The sequence below is a fragment of the Anabrus simplex genome, chromosome 1 (genome assembly GCF_040414725.1).
Source record: "Anabrus simplex isolate iqAnaSimp1 chromosome 1, ASM4041472v1, whole genome shotgun sequence".
NCBI classification, from domain to species: Eukaryota; Metazoa; Arthropoda; class Insecta; order Orthoptera; family Tettigoniidae; genus Anabrus; species Anabrus simplex.
This window is the reverse complement of record NC_090265.1, coordinates 376755374-376777880: the sequence shown is the minus strand read 5'-3', so window position 1 is coordinate 376777880 and position 22507 is coordinate 376755374. Positions and strand designations below refer to the sequence as shown.

General features: G+C 37.5%; 1 protein-coding gene across 1 annotated transcript in view; it reads right to left on the bottom strand.

The window, feature by feature from the left end:
* Positions 1-1200: 1200 nt before the first annotated feature.
* Positions 1201-22507, bottom strand: part of mad2 (mitotic arrest deficient 2) — a 42981-nt gene continuing 21674 nt past the window's right edge. The window contains exons 3-4 of the mRNA XM_067143131.2: positions 8047-8274; positions 1201-1741 (exon numbers count right to left, since the gene is read on the bottom strand). Coding sequence (XP_066999232.1) covers positions 1578-1741; positions 8047-8274 — 392 coding nt within the window. The 3' untranslated portion in view covers positions 1201-1577. The remainder of the gene's footprint in view (positions 1742-8046; positions 8275-22507) is intronic.

Below are 22507 nucleotides of genomic sequence, written 5' to 3'. Positions count from 1 at the left end.
TTGACGTCCAACACTCTGTGTCAGGGGAAATCTGGACTCGTCTGTGAACACAGGTCTCCATTGGCAAAGTTGCGATTTGACGTGGGTACAGGCAAACAGAAGGCGAGCTGTGCGATGTTGGTGCATTAAACGGGGCACTCGAACAGGACGTCTGGGTTGTAAGGACACTTCTCTTAACCTGTTCATTACTGTTTGGTCAGACACCTTGACTCCAGTGACCCTCCAGAGGTTTTGTTACAGTTCTCTGGCAGTTGCTGAATGACACCGCAACACACAGATGGTCAGATATCGGTCATCATGTAGGGTTGTCATAAGTCCACAACCTTGTCCAACCTTCCTTGTGAACTGGCCTGTCTTACTGTAGCAATTCCACACGAGTTGAATAAATGACAGAAACACATTGAGAGCCACAGCAACACAACAAAAAGTCCATCCTTTCTGGGTCAAAGTGACAGCTCTTGCGACTTGAACCTCGTTAAGATATCTCATGGGACGTGCTGGTTTACGTACAACGTGCTCAAATGACAGCAGTAGTCTGTGTACCACACAATAACACACAGACACACCGCTATTCACTTTGTTTTGAGGGACCACCTGACAGTTTAATGCATGGCTACACCTACAGATGGAGTATAACTTCGATTCAACATACCCTGAGTAGCTAAGGTCTCAAGGTATGCTGTATGACCATTGGAACCCCATATAGCAAATCAATGTTCACATACCAGATGTTACAAAAGATGTTTCCCTAATTTTTTTTAACTGTGTAATGTGACTGACCAATAAAAACAATAACACTGTATTCACAAAATCTAGAAACGTGTAACTTCAGTTTGTAAATAGAACTCGGGATAAAAATCCAAGCCTTACCTGTGAGAAATAATGACTTAATTGCATCTTTTTTTTTTTTCTAAGATTGTTTCTATAACACTGACTTCAGAAACAAACTGTGTATGCACGTAACTGACCAATATCCAGGATGTGGTCCCTTAGAAAAGCAATATCATGGTCATCGTACACACAAGAGAGACGAACACCAGGATATAACCCTCTAATTCTGTAAAATAAAACACTAACAACAAATCTACATAATGTTACTAACTGATAAGTATACAGAAATGTGTTTTTTTCACATTAAGTTCTACTTTTGCAAGAAATGAACACAGGTCTAAAAACAAGAAATTCACTTTGACAAGGCTGTTAAAATGTGTTTTAACTATTTAATTAGAAATATATAAAAACATATAAAGCATAACACGCTAACAGCAGCAATGTAAAATTTCATTTAAAAAATAGAGTATTCTTACATCACTAGTTCAAGATCATAGTAAAAATCAAATGCAGCACTTCAGAGGACAGAGAATCAACTATGAGCCCATTTTAAGTGGAAGCAGAATGTGACAAACAGCTATCATCTGTTCATGGATACTTTTTCTGTACGTATAGTTCTGTAACGATTACATGACTAACACACGGAACCAGCATTTTACAAATATAAATACTGCGGTTATACATGGATATGGTAAAGTGTACTTGACATACTCCGTATTAATTCTATTACTGGCCTAGTTGGGCATTCAATCCACTTTGTACGATACGTAAGTTTCCATCCTATGTAATGATGTAGAAAATGTACGCAACTGAACTTCTTGAGCATTGGCAATGAATGTGGGTGAACTTAAATCCCAAAGGTGAGGTACTTCCGTATCAAGAACAGTCTGCACGACGACATCAAAGACACCTGTAAGGTCATAAATAATCATTAACACAATTCTAATCCAAACAACATAAAAATAGACTGGTCTGAAGGAAACTAAAATCAAGTCCATAGGCATAGAGCTCCTATAAAGTACAAAGATGGTAAATTAAACTTGAATGGCACACAATATACTGCATATATTCACAACTAGATCAAAACTGCAGGAAGCCAAAGGAACAAATCGTCGTTGCGCCTTGAAATCCCTCTATGTGACAATGTTGATTGGAGAAATACTGACTTGTAGCACACATACCACTTAGAACGAAAATTATTCGATATAGTTCATGCAATACTGAACCTTAGATGAAAAAACCTTTCTAGTCAAGAGTTCTAAGCTGAAATATTATCATATGGTTTTTCAAGGCAAAACGACGAAATGATTGATGAAATGGTCTTTGAGCAGTAGTGATCAATTCAAAGTTTATTACAATATAATTATAGGTACAGTTGATGAAGAAACAGCCTTTTATCTTATGCACAGAATGAGAAAACCACCAGCATTTTGACAAAAATTTGGGTCATCAATACAACATCCAATAACACAAAGAAACAAAGACCAAAACACAAAAGGCAAAAAAGGAACCCAATGGGTTAATATATGTAATGGAAAGAATCGGATGAGTGACAAACCAAATCATATACACAAAGGAACATACATTGTACAACAATATAAGTAAAGGAACAGTAGAGTCCTAGTCTTTCACTACCTGAATTCATCCTTTTTCTGCATTTATCCAGCTTTCTTCTTATCCCACACTTTCCACACACAGCCCGAAATACCTGGTTATATGACACCTTCTGAAGGAGCTGGGAAGTAGGAACAAACTCATCAGGGGTTGAGAAGAAATGGATGTAGAAGAATTGCGATTCGTGAGGAGAGAGCTGATTTGAAGACAGCAGAAGTGGGGATCATCCTTGTCATTTTGTGTTTTCATGTTTGTCCTTGTCTCTTCTACTGATACGGTACCTCTTCCAATTCTCACCTGTCCTTGTACCCTATATATGTTCCTACCTTTCAAAGGAGGACTTGATTCCTGCCTCGTTTGATCCTTTGCATTACTAATAATTTATCATCACTAGTTTACTTACAGCATATACGCCAAGTGAAGTAAAAGGTCATTTGGCAAGTACGAAGATAATCTCAAAAATAAGGTCTTCTATTTCTTTATAAATACATAGACCTGTTGATTTCTACAATGGTTTACATCATTTTACAGTTTTGAAAATTTAGCTATTTTTCTACATAGGCCTAATCATTTCGGCCGATGCATTTTTGTAGACACTGCAACAGTTTTTGTATGCCCATGTCATACCAGCTCGCCGCCATGCTGTTCAGGAAGTTGTGAACCTCATCTTTCATCTGGCACCCATCTTGTGTACACCTTCTGGTATTTCAACTTTTCTGTTAAAATTATGTGAGTGGTGCTTCAGGAAACCTCAGGAACCAAAGTGCAGAGATCATCGAGGGTGATCTGCCAATCTTCACGCATGATTTGCTCAACCTTCACGACTGTCTTGACAGAAATTAACGGTCTGCCGCTCCTTTGTTCGTCGTGAATTTCAGTCCGACTGGCTGCAAACTCTCTACACCACTTACGAACATTTTTGACATCCTTGCACGACTCACCATACACATCCGTCAATTGGCGATGGATTTCAGTCGGTTCAGTACCTTTTGCATTCAAAAACCGAATAACTGCGCGCACTTCGCATTTGGTGGTAACATCTAACGGGAGATCCATTCCCAACGGCTGCCAGCCAAGACCGAGTGCCTCAGCGTGCGCATGTTTATATGCAAGCGCGGGAAACACACTTCACAATATTGTAACCAACAACCACATGAACAGAGTTCTGTATTTATAAAGAAATAGACCTTATTTTTGGGATTACCCTCGTAATACATAACAAAATTTATTTGATTTACCTTTCAAAATAATCTAAAAAATGCTGAGGGTCCTATAGTCTGAGCCACACCTCGTAACCTGCTTGTCTTGTTTTCATATTCTTCAGATACCGCATTTTATGCAATGTCTTATGTCAGTCTGTCATGGCTGCTTGGCATCATGAATGCTACACCCAACGTGTAATTTATCCCTATTTAGACAGATGGTAACTCATGCAATGAGGATCGCCAAAGCATTTTCTTCTATCTTATCTGCATATTGTGTGATCTTTGATAGTGTGACATTGGAAAAGGTGTTTTGTGATGTGGCTTTCGTCTCTTACAGAAGGTATTATAAACTTTTTTAAACGTTACTCTGTACGACTCTCAGAGTTTGGAGTCGCAACTATGACTACTACTTCTCGAGGTAATGTTTGTTACTATCATTCTTGGTTTGCCATAGGTAGTAGTAAATAAGCCCGTTTATAAGGTCCCTCACTTTGTGTGTTTTCTTTTACATCTTGTTACAGACTTATTTTCCATCACCTCCCTTCCTTTACATGTCTGCTTATGTGTGCTCATTTCAGCTAGGAGTAAAAGGTGGCATTGGCCCGATTGTTCATGTGCGTGACTGGTTTGCTTGCTGTGTTTGGTTGGAGACCTTTAATTTTTCTTTATCTTTGATGTCTTGGCTCGAGTTCATGCTCTACATTGTTTTGTCGTTGATACTGTATGATTCATGTTAGTCTTTTTGCTTGATATGAATACATGTTATGCAGTAGGTTGTTTGCGTTGTTTGTTTGGACTGGGTATGCTATGCCTCTTTTGCGACAATCCAGGTTTCTGATCTGTGCTTTCCAATCAAACTCGTGAGCTGCTGACCAAAGCATTTTATACTTCACAATCCTTGTCATCATGTGTTGTGCCACTGTATTATTGTACTTTATATTTTGTATGCTTCAACTTGTTTTACCATTCTTCTGTAAATAATACGTGTTAAAATTTTGCAGGCATGATATACTAATCTAATGGTGCGGTAGTTTTCACACCTGTCAGCACCGGCTTTCTTGGGAATAGGTATAACAACATTCTGCCGAAAATCGGATGGGACTTCTCCTGTCTCATACATTTTACACACTAAATGGAATAACCTTGCCATGCTGGTTTCTCCTAAGGCAGGCAGTAATTCAGAGGGAATGTCATCAATTCCAGGTGCCTTGTTCCTATTTAGGTCACTCTCAGCTCTGTCAAACTCTGACCTCTGGCTTCAGAAGAAATGTAGGAATACGTGAAGCAATTCTGACTTTACGTCTGATCTTAAAGGATCGAATCAAGAAGGACAAGCCCATGTACATGGCATTCGTAGATCTAGAAAAGGAATTCGATAATGTTGATTGGACCAAGCTATTTAAGATTCTGAAGATGATTGGGATCTGATACCGAGAACGAAGAATTATCTACAATCTGTATAAAAATCAGTCTGCAGTGATAAGAATCGAGGGCTTTGAAAAAGAAGCAGCAATCCAGAAAGGATTGAGGCAAGGCTGCAGTTTGTCCCCCTTCTTTTCAATGTTTACATAGAACAGGCAGTAAAAGAAATCGAAGACGAATTTGGAAAGGGACTCACAGTCCAAGGAGAGGAAATCAAAACCTTGAGATCTGCCGATGATATTGTTATTTTATCTGAGACTGCAGAAGATCTTGAGAAGTTGCTGAATGGTATGGATGAAGTCTTGGGTAAGGAGTACAAGATGAAAATAAATAAGTCCAAAACAAAAGTAATGGAGTGCAGTCGAATGAAGGCAGGTGATGCAGGAAATATTAGATTAGGAAATGAAGTCTTAAAGGAAGTAGATGAATATTGTTACTTGGGTAGTAAAATAACTAACAATGGCAGAAGTAAGGACATAAAATGCAGACTAGCACAAGCAAGGAAGAGCTTTCTTTAGAAAAGAAATTTGCTCACTTCAAACATTGATATAGGAATTAGAAAGATGTTTTTGAAGACTTTCGTGTGGAGCGTGACATTGTATGGAAGTGAAACATGGACGATAACTAGCTCAGAAAGAAAGAGAATAGAAGGTTTTGAAATGTGGTGTTACAGAAGAATGCTGAAGGTGAGATGGATAGATCGAGTCATGAATGAAGAGATACTGAATCGAATTGGTGAGAGATCGATTTGGCTAAATTTGACGAGAAGAAGAGATAGAATGATAGGACACATCTTATGACACCCAGGACTTGTTCAGTTGGTTTTTGAAGGAAGTGTAGGTGGTAAGAACAGTAGGGGTAGACCAAGGTATGAATATGACAAGCAGATTAGAGCAGATGTAGGATGCAATAGTTACGTAGAAATGAAAAGCTTAGCACAGGATAGGGTGGCATGGTGGGCTGCAGCAAACCAGTCTATGGACTGATGACTCAACAACATTTTGTATGCTGGTGTCTGAGTGTGCGTGAGTGTGGTGTGATTACCGGGCCTATGCTACTTTTCAGTACCTAGCTATTATTTATTATTATCATTGTTCCCATTTTGTCTTGCTTTCATTTCTGGCCTTCCTAACCTATTTATCTGTTTGTTTTGGATTTTAACCTCATTTTTACACCTTTCTGCTATGTGTTTGTTTATTTCTTGTTAGTATGGCAACCCCTTTCTTTATTCTTGTGTGTTCCATGTTTGTTCTTTTCAGCCGGTCCTGATTACGCCGGCATCTTTGATTTTATTGGGGATTTAATCCCTGAGGGGATTGTTATACAAAAAGGTGAGAGTATTGATTCTGATGATGTACCTCGAGATGATTATTTTTCCTATTTCGAGAAAGAAATACTTTGGGATCTGATCTCAAATGCTGTGCTCACTGTGTGGCGAGAGAAATATTATATTACAAAACAGATTCCTCTACCATGCTTTCTAGAAGTATACTAAAGAATTACGAGTTTGTGTAACACTCCCTTTGGATGGACCGTTGTTGAACATCAGTATGTGAGTGATTTCCCATATCCCTATTTATTTGTTCTTTTATGCCAGTCTTGGACTGATTTCTTTTCTGTTTGTGACATTAAATGTGTTTCATTTAATTTAACTCTAGATATGCATCATTTTGTTATTATTTTTGGGACCTGCATCTTTCACTCTGTGTTTGTTGAAGTCTTATCAATGATTTCAATGCAAAGAGCATACCAGTTTATAAAATGGATATCAAATTATCTATAGGGTTGCATGTGTAAAGGAGGGAATCTTTGTTCTGCAGTTTATTATTATAATAAAGGAAATGGAATCCTGGTTGTGCGCAGTAAACTGGTGAAGAAGACTGAACACCCTACAGCAGGCCTGGCTATTTCATTCTCACGTGTCTCTGATATCAGAAGGTACCCGTGTTTCTTGTGTTTTGAAGATCAGAGAGCATGGGAATATTTGTGATGTTCTGGCAAATGCCAGAGGGTCTGAGAATATTCTACCCTCATCAAACAAGATTCAAACGCTGCCCTGGTGAAATTCCACACGTATGGTCAACTAGTTCGCTTGTTTTGGAAGGGTGCCGCATGCAAACTGGGAGGGTTTATATTCTATGAAGGGAGTTTAGAGTTTCACATTCTGATCTTGGTTTTCTGTCAAGACGGACCTGTCAGTTCCGAGCTCTCACTCCACCTGCATCAGAGGGGGCACAACACACGACAAGTCTATACGTGAAACTTCTCCACTAGACCAAGTGAACACACATTATGCTTTGATTAAGGCTTAGATGTTAAAGATCTAAAAATCGCCCAAATATCTTTTGCTTTTTAAACGACCGACTCAAAATTGGCTACGATAAATTTGGCCATTTCAAAATATACTATAAATCAAATGGTTATACCTTACATTAACTAAATTCTTCGTTGTTTTCATATCAATTTTCTGAATATACATGTTTAAATAGTTATATACAGCATTTTCCTTGATTCACTTTAAAGTAATATCTGAGAATGTGTATCTATAGAGTAAGTTCAGTAAGATAATCAGATCACATAACATTTGAAAAGTCAAAATATATTTGCACATAGCATGCTTGGTGGTTTGAAATGAGAGAAAACTGGAAATTACTCTCTTTTTAAAACTTTTAGAACTGTGTGTCTAATTAATGTGTCTAGTCAAATGTATAAAAGTTTAAACTGAACATCATAAAGCGAATAACAAGTCTCTCAACACTACAGTATAGTTCAAACGCATTTACCTTATTCATTATCTTGTGTGGTTGGAATAATTATTATAGACAAAGAACAAAATATTACTTTCATAAATATCCAAGCCCTATTTATGATCTCTAACAGATCCGGGGTCACTGAAGATTTCATTCTATTAATTTAAATTAATGATTTCTAAAAATTTAATGTATGTAAAACTAACATAACTCTTTCAACTTACACACAGTGTCCAGAAGAGGGAGGTAGCTGACAGTTGCAGATATCTGACGGAGAACATCCCGTATTTCCTTCTGAATTATTCTAAGCTCTTTATTTCCAACTTCTTCAGTCCCATTCATGGTGCCCTCGTCGTACTGTACCTTGAAGTCCCATCGTTCCAATGTTTCTTTTGTTTTTATATCATTAATGACAAGTGTTATCTTCTCTATCTTCTTCTTGATCAACCATTCTAAAAAGAAAAATTCATACCATTTGCAAATGAGAAAAGAAAGCAACTAAAAAAATATTTCTTTGAGCAGTCACTAAATGTCTGTTAGGTTATCAGCCCAGAGGCCAGTTGGATCCTCAAATAGCACCACCAAAGGCTATGCAATTATAGGAAAACCACAAAAACCAATGGCAGCATCAAAATGAGGCGTACTAGGCAAGATGAAGAGCGAGGTAGTTTGCCATTGCTTTCCTCAAGTCACTAAATACACAATTATACAGTAATTACATTCCAGTACATCCTAGCAAACAGGTTTCCTATATATATATATATATATATATAACATAAGAGTTTTTTGTCTGTACACTGCTCAGAATTTGAAAAGGATGGTATTTCTGTATCGGTCGTGTCCATAGTAGCAAGGAAATGCACTTTTTAAGTTTCCATAATTTATGTCTGTCTGTCAGCCTGTATGTATGTACACGCATCACGAGACAATGGATGAATAGAATTTAATGAAAATTGGTATGTAAAGTCCGGGAATAAGTCGCTACAATCTAGGCCGTAAATAATCTTATTCATGCTGAGAGAAATGGTAGTTTAGGGGAAGGCCTAAAATTTAATTCTCAAATGTCTGTGTTATTAGTGGTCCTATTGACAAATACATTACCAAAGTTATATAGTATTAAATTTCCAATCATTTATGTCTTATACATTTGTACCGTACCGGCTATAACATACATATTCATGAATTTGGATTTTTGTTGCTAAGTCCATATCAGCGCCAAGTCACGATAAAATGGGTGAACAGAATTTAATGAAAATCAGTATGTAAAGTCGGGGAATAAGGAACTATAGTATATGCTATAAATAATTTCGTAAGACTCCCTATTATCACAGAGTCGAAAGAAAACTAAACGTGAAAGCCTAGAATACAGAAAGCTCATAACATTCAACAACAATAACATTACACTGACCATTGTTTGTTGTGATATGCTTTGTGTCTTCTGTTGCCAGTCATGTCGAATAGATGTGATTACGGCTGTTTACTGAGTTTTTTTAAAACTTGCTTTACGTCGCACAGACACAGATAGGTATTTTGACGACGATGGGATAGAAAAGGGTTAGGAGTGGAAATGAAGTGCCCCTGGCGTTAATTACGGTTTTTCATTTTTCATTTGCCTGGTGTGAAAATGGGAGACCACGGAAAACCATCTTCAGGGCTGTCGACAGTGGGTTTCGAATCCACTACCTGCCGGATACAAGGTGACAGCTGCGCGCTCCTAACCACACGGCCAACTCTCTCGGTCGTACCGAGTATAACAGCCTGCCTGAATATTGGCGGGAAGTAGCTGGGGAGTCAGATAATTTTCTTCCTTAGTATCCCATTCCTCTGGCTCATAAATTTTCTGATATTACTGGTACGTAACGCACTGGTTCATCATAGCATTCGAGCTATTTAATCCCTACTTGAAGGCACTCGCTGGAATGAGCAGTGTGTACATTTAACGGAAGAATGGTTGAGGAGAGCTCACGGCTGTCTATGGCCTGGTCATTCCAGCACTGGAACCTTGGACTGTTAGATCGGCACCGTAGTACTGTTTGTTAAAAGTGAGAAAATGTGCTGTTTTTCATTTGAGCAAGTATTTTATATGAGAACATTGCTTTTAATACCTACGTTCAAGCTGACGTTTTTGTAATGGCCTAAGTTAACTGCAGTTAGGAAAACTACAAAGACAGTCTTTCTGAAAAATCCCGTAGCGAAGCACGGGTACATCAGCTAGTAATTACTATGATCAATCTTAATATCAAAGTTGTTTGCATCATCTTATAAAGGCAAGAGCGATGCATCATCATTTCTTTGCTCCGACAAGCCGGGTGCAGTTGTGTACGAGCCTCCTCCAGCTTATACTGTCCCTAGATAGATGTTCATACCTGCGATGCCAGTTTACATCTCTGATTTCAACCAATCAAATAGAGACAGCAATCACATAGTGGACCTTGATCGCTACGTGGGAACAAATGGTACTGAAAAACAAATTTACTACTCAGGAACTTGACAGAAAAAGTTCAAATGAGAGCAAATGTGTTCGGTGAGCTAGACTAGGAAGGAAGCACTCACAACTAATTTCAACTTCAAAGGGCATTTTTTTCAGATTTCAGACACATCATGGGCACCGGAATGGCCTCCTCATATGACAATCTCTCCAAAGGAAAACTCAAGAAGGCTTTTCTCGCTACCAAGTGTCTCCAGTTCCTAGTCACGTGAAGGTTCATGGATACCTTTCTCCTCCGACACCATGAACCAAAACTTCATGACTTGATCCTACATAGCCTCAACTCTAATTTCAGTGTCCATTTCACTTGGCAGAACTCCCCTACCCCTCTCACTTTCCTTGACATTGACCTCCACTTCCATGATGGCAAAATCGATAAGCCTATTCAAGAAGATGTACAATAATATAGGGAAGGATCCACCTTTCAATACTCCGTAGTAAGTTGAACTAAAAAGTAGTTACAACCTGTTTATTGGGACCGGTTTCAACACATTTCAAGTGTCATCATCAGCCAATTAGCGAAGATCTTAAAACAACTAATATATTGAACACAGGCAAAAAATTAACATTGTATCATATCGTAGCAATTCAGTTAATGTTCAAAACACAATAATCACAGTCAAGAGAGTAAACAGAACATCACTATCTTGCGCCGAAAACAAATATAGTTGAAGTTATGTAAAGTCGTTGCTAGGCAGGTCTTGTAGGCATTTGTTTCTCCGGCCGAAGAGTAAAAAGTGACGTGAATGAAGTCTTAGGAAAACAGTGTAGGATTTAATTTCGTCAAATTCAAAATGGATATATAGGTTTTAAAATAATTTAAAACGTTAAAAAAGGAATAAGGCCAAATAAAAATATATTAAAAAATAGGAAGAAATGATGAAAGAAATACGAGGTTCAACTCGAAACAACTTGCCGTAGTAATTGATAAAGAAATTATAAATAGATAAAGGGGGTGGGGAACGTTTATTAGAGGGTGATGATGGTGGTGGTTATTGTTATTAGAGGAAATACAATTGGGCAACAATCCTTTATATAACACTAATTCGAGGAAAAAAGAGGAAGAGAACCGACACTTCGAAAAATGAAGATATCGGTTAAAGGAAGACAAGGGCCACGAAGGGCGTGAAAATGAAAGACTCCCTAGCCCTCGCAAACCTAATAGCATCGGGGTCAGAAAAGAACAAGAGTTGACCAAGGGAGGTCGGACAGGATAGATGAAAGTGAGGATCCTGGCACAAGTAAGTGGAAGCAATGCCAGGACTCAGCTAAGGACCCCGTGGTCGCCAACCCACGCTCCGAAGTTCAGAGCCCCTGGGGGATGGAGGGTGGGAAGGAAAGAAAAAAATGGAAGGGATCCGATACTTCGAAAAATGAAGATATCAGCCAAAGGAAGACAAGGGCAACGAAGGGCGTGAAAATGAAAGACTCCCTAGCCCTCAGAAACCTAATAGCGTCGGGGTCGGAAAGGAACAAGAGTTGACCAACGGAGGTCGGACAGGATAGATGAAAGTGAGGAGCCTGGCACAAGTAAGTGGAAGCAATGCCAGGACTCAGCTAAGGGCCCCGTGGTCGCCAACCCACGCTCCGAAGTTCAGAGCCCCTGGGGGATGGAGGGTGGGAAGGAAAGAAAAAATGGAAGGGATCCGATACTTCGAAAAATGAAGATATCAGCCAAAGGAAGACAAGGGCCACGAAGGGCGTGAAAGTGAAAGACTCCCTAGCCCTCGCAAACCTAAAAGCGTCGGGGTCGGAAAGGAACAAGAGTTGACCAAGGGAGGTCGGACAGATAGATGAAAGTGAGGAGCCTGGCACAAGTAAGTGGAAGCAATGCCAGGACTCTGCTAAGGGCCCCGTGGTCGCCAACCCACGCTCCGAAGTTCAGAGACCCTTGGGTGGTGGGGGAGGGGGGAGAACTAAGGAGGATCAAGGGGGGTGTTGCGGAAGGGGGAAGTGGCATGAGAGGGTATTGTGTAAATTGTGAAAGATTGATTCCTTATTTGTTGACTTCAGGTTATTTAAAAAGGAGATGAGAAAATCGAAAAGGGTTTCTCAGAAATATCATTCAGATTAAGATTTGGATTGAAAAACTGGTCAAGGTGTATAAAACAGTTTTCGGTGATGTCTAGGAGAGGGCCTTTATTTAGAGTGCTGAGAATTTCAATATCCTGGTTTATTGTAGTGAAAGCATGTTTTGTGTCATGTATGTGTTGTCCCACTGCCGAAAATCTGTTGTGCTTTATTGCATTAACGTGTTCAAAGTACCTAATTTTGAAGTTGCGACCAGTTTGACCTATGTAAGAAGAATTACAGTTGTGGCACTTAAAACGGTATACGCCTGATTTAGAAAAGACACTTGTTCTATTTAAGGAGTGGGAGTTATGTAATAATTCAAGGTTTCTATTATTAGTTCGAAAAGAAATCATGGTATTATGTTTTTTGAAGACATTAGCTATACTATAGGTATTTGTATTGAATGTGAATGTGGTGTAAGCAGCTGGTTTGGGAATATCTTTTAAGAGTGTTGTGTTAGGGCGCTGTCTAAATTTGTTAATGATTTGTTCAATAAAATAAGAATTATAACCGTTAAATTTGGCAATAGAGCGGATGATGTTTAGTTCTTTATTTAAGTTATCCTTTGATAGCGGAATTTTGAAGGCGCGGTTAACCATACTGTTGTATGAAGCACGTTTATGTGACTGTGGGTGAAAAGAGTCTTTTGTTTTTATGGTATTAGCTGTATGTGTGGGTTTTCTATAAATCATATATGATAATGAGGAAGGTAATCTGTTATTTGTTATGTCTAGAAAATTAATTGATTTGTTTGATTCTGTTTCAAGAGTGAATTTAATATGTGGATCAATTTTATTGAGGCTATTAAGAGTAGAAGCTGCATTGAAAACTATCATCCAGTATAACAAATGTGTCATCCACATATCTAGCCCAAAATAATACATGTTTAAAGTCGTCATTGTTATCAATGAAATTGTGTTCTAAAAAGTCTAGGTATATTTCTGCAAGGATCCCCGAGGCTGGAGAACCCATAGTCAAACCATCTTGTTGATAAATTATATTGTCGAAGATGAAGAAGTTGTTAGTAACTACTAATTTTAAGAGGGTCATAAAATCATTAATTTCAAGTTTGCTTAAGCAACTATATGTATTTAAGTTATTTTCAATAATAGGAAATAATTTTTTGATATTAATACTGATATACATATTGACAATATCGAAAAAGTGTAGAGAATGGTGTGGTTGGATTTTAAAGTTACTTAATTTCTCAACTAGTTCTATGGTGTTTTTTACAGACTTATTCGATAAAAATTTGTAATTATTCTTAAGAAATTTATGAATGAATTGTGCTATTTTGTAGAGTGGGCTGGGTCTGTAATTAATAATTGGTCGAATAGGGACGTCAGTCTTATGAATTTTAGGGAGAGATTTAGCGGTTGGTAGGCCTGGATTCATGCTTAATAATTTTGTTTTTTCATGTTCAGTAAATAAGAAAGAAGAGTTCTTAAGGGTTTGTTTTAGGAGACGTTGAATTTGTTGGGTAGGATCTTTCTTTGTTATAGAAAAGGAATTATTACTGAAGAAATTTTTGGTTTTCTCGATATAATCAACTTTATCCATTATTACTGTAGTGTTACCTTTGTCAGCTTTTGTGATAATGAGGTTCTGGTCTTTAATTTTCTTTTTAAGGTTAAGAATGTGTTTACGTTCAACGAAGGGAACAGTGTTGCTATTATCATTAGATGTGTAAATCTTATTAAGTTTTCTTTTTACAAGTCTAATTTCGTCCTGTAGTCCTAAAGGCATTTTTTGATAGCTAATTCAGATTCAGTGATTGTATTAAAAACACTGTTATTTTTATTTAAGTTAGGCCAGTTATGTTTAGGGCCTTTTGATAGGATTAAGTTATTATTATCATCTAGGATTGTTTTGGATAAGTTTACAACAGGCGGGTGGAACTTACTAATTATATTGTCATGATTTTTTGGTTCATTAGGTAATTTAGTAAAAGGTTTCCTTGTCGTAGAGATATTTTTGAGATTGTTAAATTTTCTGTCTAGAGTTGATTGCTTTTTGGAAAGTGTGAAGAATAATTTATCGTCTATATGGGATTGAAATAAGTCCCATTGAGCACTTGATAGTAGGCGAGTTGCTTCGAGGTGAGATTCGTAAAGACGATTATTTAGGAAAGATTTCTTCCTATAAAGGAATTTAATTTCATTGGTTAACCAAATCTTGTTAACTTTCTTTTGTGTTCTTGAACAATCATAAGAATTGCGATGTCTAAAACTGGTAGGTTTAAGAAAATTGGGGGTTAAATTTTGCGCGATACACTGTTTCAGAAAATTAATATCTTCGCCTAGCTTAGCAATCTTGATTTTAAGGCCTAAATAGTTATAGGCTTTAGATTTTGCTTGGTAAGCGTTATCATTTAAAGTTAAAAACTTCATGATTGTTCCGTATTGAATAGAGAAATAAGAAGATGTACAATATTATAGGGAAGGATCCACCTTTCAATACTCCGTAGTAAGTTGAACTAAAAAGTAGTTACAACCAGTTTATTGGGACCGGTTTCAACACATTTCAAGTGTCATCATCAGCCAATTAGCGAAGATCTTAAAACAACTAATATATTGAACACCGGCAAAAAATTAACATTGTATCATATCGTAGCAATTCAGTTAATGTTCAAAATACAATAATCACAGTCAAGAGAGTAAACAGAACATCACTATCTTGCGCCGAAAACAAATATAGTTGAAGTTATGTAAAGTCGTTGCTAGGCAGGTCTTGTAGGCATTTGTTTCTCCGGCCGAAGAGTAAAAAGTGACGTGAATGAAGTCTTAGGAAAACGGTGTAGGATTTAATTTCGTCAAATTCAAAGTGGATATATAGGTTTTAAAATAATTTAAAACGTTAAAAAAGGAATAAAGCCAAATAAAAATATATTTAAAAATAGGAAGAAATAATGAAAGAAATACGAGGTTCAACTCGAAACAACTTGCCGTAGTAACTGATAAAGAAATTATAAATAGAGAAAGAGGGTGGGGAACGTTTATTAGAGGGTGGTGGTGGTGGTGGTGGTGGTGGTTCTTGTTATTCGGCTTTATTCCTTTTTTAACGTTTCAAATTATTTTAAAACCTATATATCCACTTTGAATTTGACGAAATTAAATCCTACACTGTTTTCCTAAGACTTCATTCACGTCACTTTTTACTCTTCGGCCGGAGAAACAAATGCCTACAAGACCTGCCTAGCAACGACTTTACATAACTTCAACTATATTTGTTTTCTGCGCAAGATAGTGATGTTCTGTTTACTCTCTTGACTGTGATTTTTGTGTTTTAAACATTAACTGAATTGCTACGATATGATACAATGTTAATTTTTTGCCGGTGTTCAATATATTAGTTGTTTTAAGATCTTCGCTAATTGGCTGATGATGACACTTGAAATGTGTTGAAACCGGTACCAATAAACAGGTTGTAACTACTTTTTAGTTCAACTTACTACGAAGTATTGAAAGGTGGATCCTTCCCTATAATATTGTACATCTTATTTCTCTATTCAATACGGAACAATCATGAAGTTTTTAATTTTTAATGATAACGCTTACCAAGCAAAATCTAAAGCCTGTAACTATTTAGGCCTTAAAATCAAGATTGCTAAGCTAGGCGAAGATATTAATTTTCTGAAACAGTGTATCGCGCAAAATTTAACCCCCAATTTTCTTAAACCTACCAGTTTTAGACATCGCAATTCTTGTGATTGTTAATAACACAAAAGAAAGTTAACAAGATTTGGTTAACCAATGAAATTAAATTCCTTTATAGGAAGAAATCTTTCCTAAACAATCGTCTTTACGAATCTCACCTCGAAGCAACTCGCCTACTATCAAGTGCTCAATGGGACTTATTTCAATCCCATATAGACGATAAATTATTCTTCACACTTTCCAAAAAGCAATCAACTCTAGACAGAAAATTTAACAATCTCAAAAATATCTCTACGACAAGAAAACCTTTTACTAAATTACCTAATGAACCAAAAAATCATGACAATATAATTAGTAAGTTCCACCCCCCTGTTGTAAACTTATCCAAAACAATCCTAGATGATAATAATAACTTAATCCTATCAAAAGGCCCTAAACATAACTGGCCTAACTTAAATAAAAATAACAGTGTTTTTAATACAATCACTGAATCTGAATTAGCTATCAAAAAAATGCCTTTAGAACTACAGGACGAAATTAGACTTGATGTAAAAAGAAAACTTAATAAGATTTACACATCTAATGATAATAGCAACACTGTTCCCTTCGTTGAACGTAAACACATTCTTAACCTTAAAAAGAAAATTAAAGACCAGAACCTCATTATCACAAAAGCTGACAAAGGTAACACTACAGTAATAATGGATAAAGTTGATTATATCGAGAAAACCAAAATTTCTTCAGTAATAATTCCTTTTCTATAACAAAGAAAGATCCTACCCAACAAATTCAACGTCTCCTAAACCAAACCCTTAAGAACTCTTCTTTCTTATTTACTGAACATGAAAAAACAAAAATATTAAGCATGAATCCAGGCCTACCAACCGCTAAATCTCTCCCTAAAATTCATAAGACTGACGTCCCTATTCGACCAATTATTAATTACAGACCCAGCCCACTTTACAAAATAGCACAATTCATTCATAAATTTCTTAAGAATAATTACAAATTTTTATCGAATAAGTCTGTAAAAAACACCATAGAACTAGTTGAGAAATTAAATAACTTTAAAATCCAACCACACCATTCTCTACACTCTTTCGATATTGTCAATATGTATCCCAGTATTAATATCAAAATATTATTTCCTATTATTGAAAATAACTTAAATACATATAGTTGCTTAAGCAAACTTGAAATTAATGATTTTATGGCCCTCTTAAAATTAGTAGTTACTAACAACTTCTTCATCTTCGACAATATAATTTATCAACAAGATGGTTTGGCTATGGGTTCTCCAGCCTCGGGGATCCTTGCAGAAATATACCTAGACTTTTTAGAACACAATTTCATTGATAACAATGACGACTTTAAACATGTATTATTTTGGGCTAGATATGTGGATGACACATTTGTTATACTGGATGATAGAGTTTTCAATGCAGCTTCTACTCTTAATAGCCTCAATAAAATTGATCCACATATTAAATTCACTCTTGAAACAGAATCAAACAAATCAATTAATTTTCTAGATATAACAAATAACAGATTACCTTCCTCATTATCATATATGATTTATAGAAAACCCACACATACAGCTAATACCATAAAACAAGACTCTTTTCACCCACAGTCACATAAACGTGCTTCATACAACAGTATGGTTAACCGCGCCTTCAAAATTCCGCTATCAAAGGATAACTTAAATAAAGAACTAAACATCATCCGCTCTATTGCCAAATTTAACGGTTATAATTCTTATTTTATTGAACAAATCATTAACAAATTTAGACAGCGCCCTAACACAACACTCTTAAAAGATATTCCCAAACCAGCTGCTTACACCACATTCACATTCAATACAAATACCTATAGTATAGCTAATGTCTTCAAAAAACATAATACCATGATTTCTTTTCGAACTAATAATAGAAACCTTGAATTATTACATAACTCCCACTCCTTAAATAGAACAAGTGTCTTTTCTAAATCAGGCGTATACCGTTTTAAGTGCCACAACTGTAATTCTTCTTACATAGGTCAAACTGGTCGCAACTTCAAAATTAGGTACTTTGAACACGTTAATGCAATAAAGCACAACAGATTTTCGGCAGTGGGACAACACATACATGACACAAAACATGCTTTCACTACAATAAACCAGGATATTGAAATTCTCAGCACTCTAAATAAAGGCCCTCTCCTAGACATCACCGAAAACTGTTTTATACACCTTGACCAGTTTTTCAATCCAAATCTTAATCTGAATGATATTTCTGAGAAACCCTTTTCGATTTTCTCATCTCCTTTTTAAATAACCTGAAGTCAACAAATAAGGAATCAATCTTTCACAATTTACACAATACCCTCTCATGCCACTTCCCCCTTCCGCAACACCCCCCTTGATCCTCCTTAGTTCTCCCCCCTCCCCCCCCCCACCCAAGGGTCTCTGAACTTCGGAGCGTTGGTTGGCGACCACGGGGGCCTTAGCTGAGTCCTGGCATTGCTTCCACTTACTTGTGCCAGGCTCCTCACTTTCATCTATCTGTCCGACCTCCCTTGGTCAACTCTTGTTCCTTTCTGACCCCGACGCTATTAGGTTTCTGAGGGCTAGGGAGTCTTTCATTTTCACGCCCTTCGATGCCCTTGTCTTCCTTTGGCTGATATCTTCATTTTTCGAAGTATCGGATCCCTTCCATTTTTTCTTTCCTTCCCACCCTCCATCCCCCAGGGGCTCTGAACTTCGGAGCATGGGTTGGCGACCAAGGGGCCCTTAGCTGAGTCCTGGCATTGCTTCCACTTACTTGTGCCAGGCTCCTCAATTTCATCTATCCTCTCCGACCTCCCTTGGTCAACTCTTGTTCCTTTCTGACCCCGACGCTATTAGGTTTCTGAGGGCTAGGGAGTCTTTCATTTTCACGCCCTTCGTGACCCTTGTCTTCCTTTGGCTGATATCTTCATTTTTCGAAGTATCGGATCCCTTCCATTTTTTCTTTCCTTCCCACCCTCCATCCCCCAGGGGCTCTGAACTTCGGAGCGTGGGTTGGCGACCACGGGGCCCTTAGCTGAGTCATGGCATTGCTTCCACTTACTTGTGCCAGGCTCCTCACTTTCATCTATCCTGTCCGACCTCCCTTGGTCAACTCTTGTTCTTTTCCGACCCCGATGCTATTAGGTTTGCGAGGGCTAGGGAGTCTTTCATTTTCACGCCCTTCGTGGCCCTTGTCTTCCTTTAACCAATATCTTCATTTTTCGAAGTGTCGGTTCTCTTCCTCTTTTTTCCTCGAATTAGTGTTATATAAAGGATTGTTGCCCAATTGTATTTCCTCTAATAACAATAACCACCACCACCACCACCATCACCACCCTCTAATAAACGTTCCCCACCCCCTTTCTCTATTTATAATTTCTTTATCAATTACTACGGCAAGTTGTTTCGAGTTGAACCTCGTATTTCTTTCATTATTTCTTCCTATTTTTTAATATATTTTTATTTGGCTTTATTCCTTTTTTAACGTTTTAAATTATTTTAAAACCTATATATCCACTTTGAATTTGACGAAATTAAATTCTACACTGTTTTCCTAAGACTTCATTCACGTCACTTTTTACTCTTCGGCCGGAGAAACAAATGCCTACAAGACCTGCCTAGCAACGACTTTACATAACTTCAACTATATTTGTTTTCGGTGCAAGATAGTGATGTTCTGTTTACTCTCTTGACTGTGATTATTGTGTTTTAAACATTAACTGAATTGCTACGATATGATACAATGTTAATTTTTTGCCTGTGTTCAATATATTAGTTGTTTTAAGATCTTCGCTAATTGGCTGATGATGACACTTGAAATGTGTTGAAACCGGTCCCAATAAACAGGTTGTAACTACTTTTTAGTTCAACTTACTACGGAGTATTGAAAGGTGGATCCTTCCCTATAATATTGTACATCTTCTTATTTCTCTATTGAATAAGGAACAATCATGAAGTTTTTAACTTTAAAGCCTATTCAAGTCAAACCCACCAACCATCAGCAGTATCTCCACCACAACAGTTTTATTTAACATATATCACACCAAACAATCACTACCATTCAGCCTCACCACATAGGAAAAATAGATATGTTCAACCTCTAATGTACATGCCTTCTACTACAATCTGAGAAAGGGTTTCACTGCAAAAAGTTATTCCGCCCAACTGGTTTTCCGCCAGATTTCTTGAGCCTTGAACTCTCTCCCAGACTCCCCAAACAGCCAAACCTAGTACCTTTCATAAACATGTATCATCCTTGTCTCCGCAAAATAAATCACACTATATGACAAGCAGTCAAACTTCTCCAATCCGTACTCAAGATCAAGCTGAATTCAGGTACCCACCAAATGCAAAAATGTTCTCACTTGCTATGAACTGCACCAATACCCATCCCCTTCATGCTCTTTTTGCACTAAGAATACAACCTCTACAAGACCTATTGTCTACTGTACATATTCCAGCACCACTTTCACCAGCAGCACACAAAGTCTAATCACAAATAAGGTTGTCATAACAGCAAGATTCAACATCACTTACCAGCTTAAACGGTGACTCTCCCCAGCTTTCTGCAGTGGCTTAATTAGGAACAGACTAGTTTAATGAATATGTGGCCACCACAATACCTACAAATCCTAGAACAATCTTCCTGTCCCCCATTCACATCTGACTCCATCAAACCACATTTGATAGTTTCATTGTTTATAGTCCTTGAACATTTACTTCCTCTCTTCCCACTCCTCTTGCCCTTATGAATTCAGAAGTTATTTCCATTCTCATATCTCACTTGCTATGAACTGCACCAATTCCCATCCCCTTCATGCTCTTTTTGCACTGAGAATACAACCTCTGCAAGAACTAATGACTTAATCTTCTCAAATGCAGGACATGCACAGGTGAAGACCGAAAAAGAAGCAATCAGAAAACACCTCCCAGCAATAGCGGAAATACAATTAAGTAACAGAACACTGCGTCAGTCAGGAGAACCCCCTAAGCAGAGAGTCTCTAGACATACAGATGAGGAAAGATGGCAAAAAAGCAGTGAAGTAATTCCAACAATCACGCATATGATAGAGCTGGGGAGCCTGGATGGAGCAACAGCAGCATTGAATGACAATTCGGCATGCTTCCACTATATTAGCTTCATTTGATTGGACTTCAAAGCCATGGTTTTATAAAGAATGTTACATCATGAGACAATCAACGTTACAATTACTTCACTCTGCTAGGGTATATGGTATGGACGCGCTAACGAAATATGCTGAGGAATGTCGGAAATATATAACTCTACTAAAGGAAAAGAAAACAAATTATGATTTATATATATATATATAGAACCAAAGCAAAGCCTTATAAAATCTTAAAGTACTCAAAGAATCAGGCATCAACTCCTCTTGTAAACATGTTGCAATGGGAGTCACATTTTCGTCATCATCTTGGAGAAACGAACATAAGGACAAACGGCTTCACTCCGCAACTGACAAACATCCAAGACACGCGCTAAATCACAACAGAGGTCAGCCAACTTATAAGCAATGGGATTTACATAGAACATTTAAAAGACACACTCCATGACCTGCTAGATCCGCTAACATGCCTATTCAACGAATGCCTAAAACGTAAGTCAATTCCAGAACAATGGAGGAAAACACTCATAATTGTGATCTACAAAGGAAAAGGGAAGGAGGAGGATCTAAATTCTTACAGGGAACTGCCCTGGAAAATGTTTTCAAAACCTCTATACTCCTAAGACGGATGGAACAAAGTCTATGTGCTAACATACTGTTGAATCAATACGGCTTTACCCCTGGGAAATCAACTCTACAGGCTGTGCAGGATCTTCTGCAAGAAATAATAACATTAACACAACCTGGTTAACGGCTGTATGCAATCTATACAGATTATTCTAAGGCATTTGACAGTATTAACAGAAGGATACTAATTCATCTGTTGTAAAACATATCAGGCACATCCAATAGTGAATTAGAAACATTGAAATTGATTTTAAATGTGAACAATATAACAATCTATGATGGCATCACCCCGTTGAGGAGTATCACTCAAATCAAAGGTGTTCTACAAGGGGATCCGATGAGTCCAGTTCTCTTCAACGTGATGACCTCGGATATTGGACAATTTATAGACTCAAGATCAGTCAAACTGCTTATGTATGTGGATGACATGGTCATCCTCTCAAGATACCGTGAGGACCTACAAACTGCCATGGAGAACATTAGGGTATGGGCGAAACACAAATCTACGGGAATAAATAGTTCCAAAACAAAGGCTATGAAATTTAGAAGGGGAGGAAGGATATCTAATATGGATCAAATAAAATGCGGAGAAGAACCTTAAGAATTCGTATCCAACTTCAAATACCTGGGTGTTGTATTACAAACTACTGGAACTGCTTTCTCCCTACATGTACAGGAGCGAGCTAC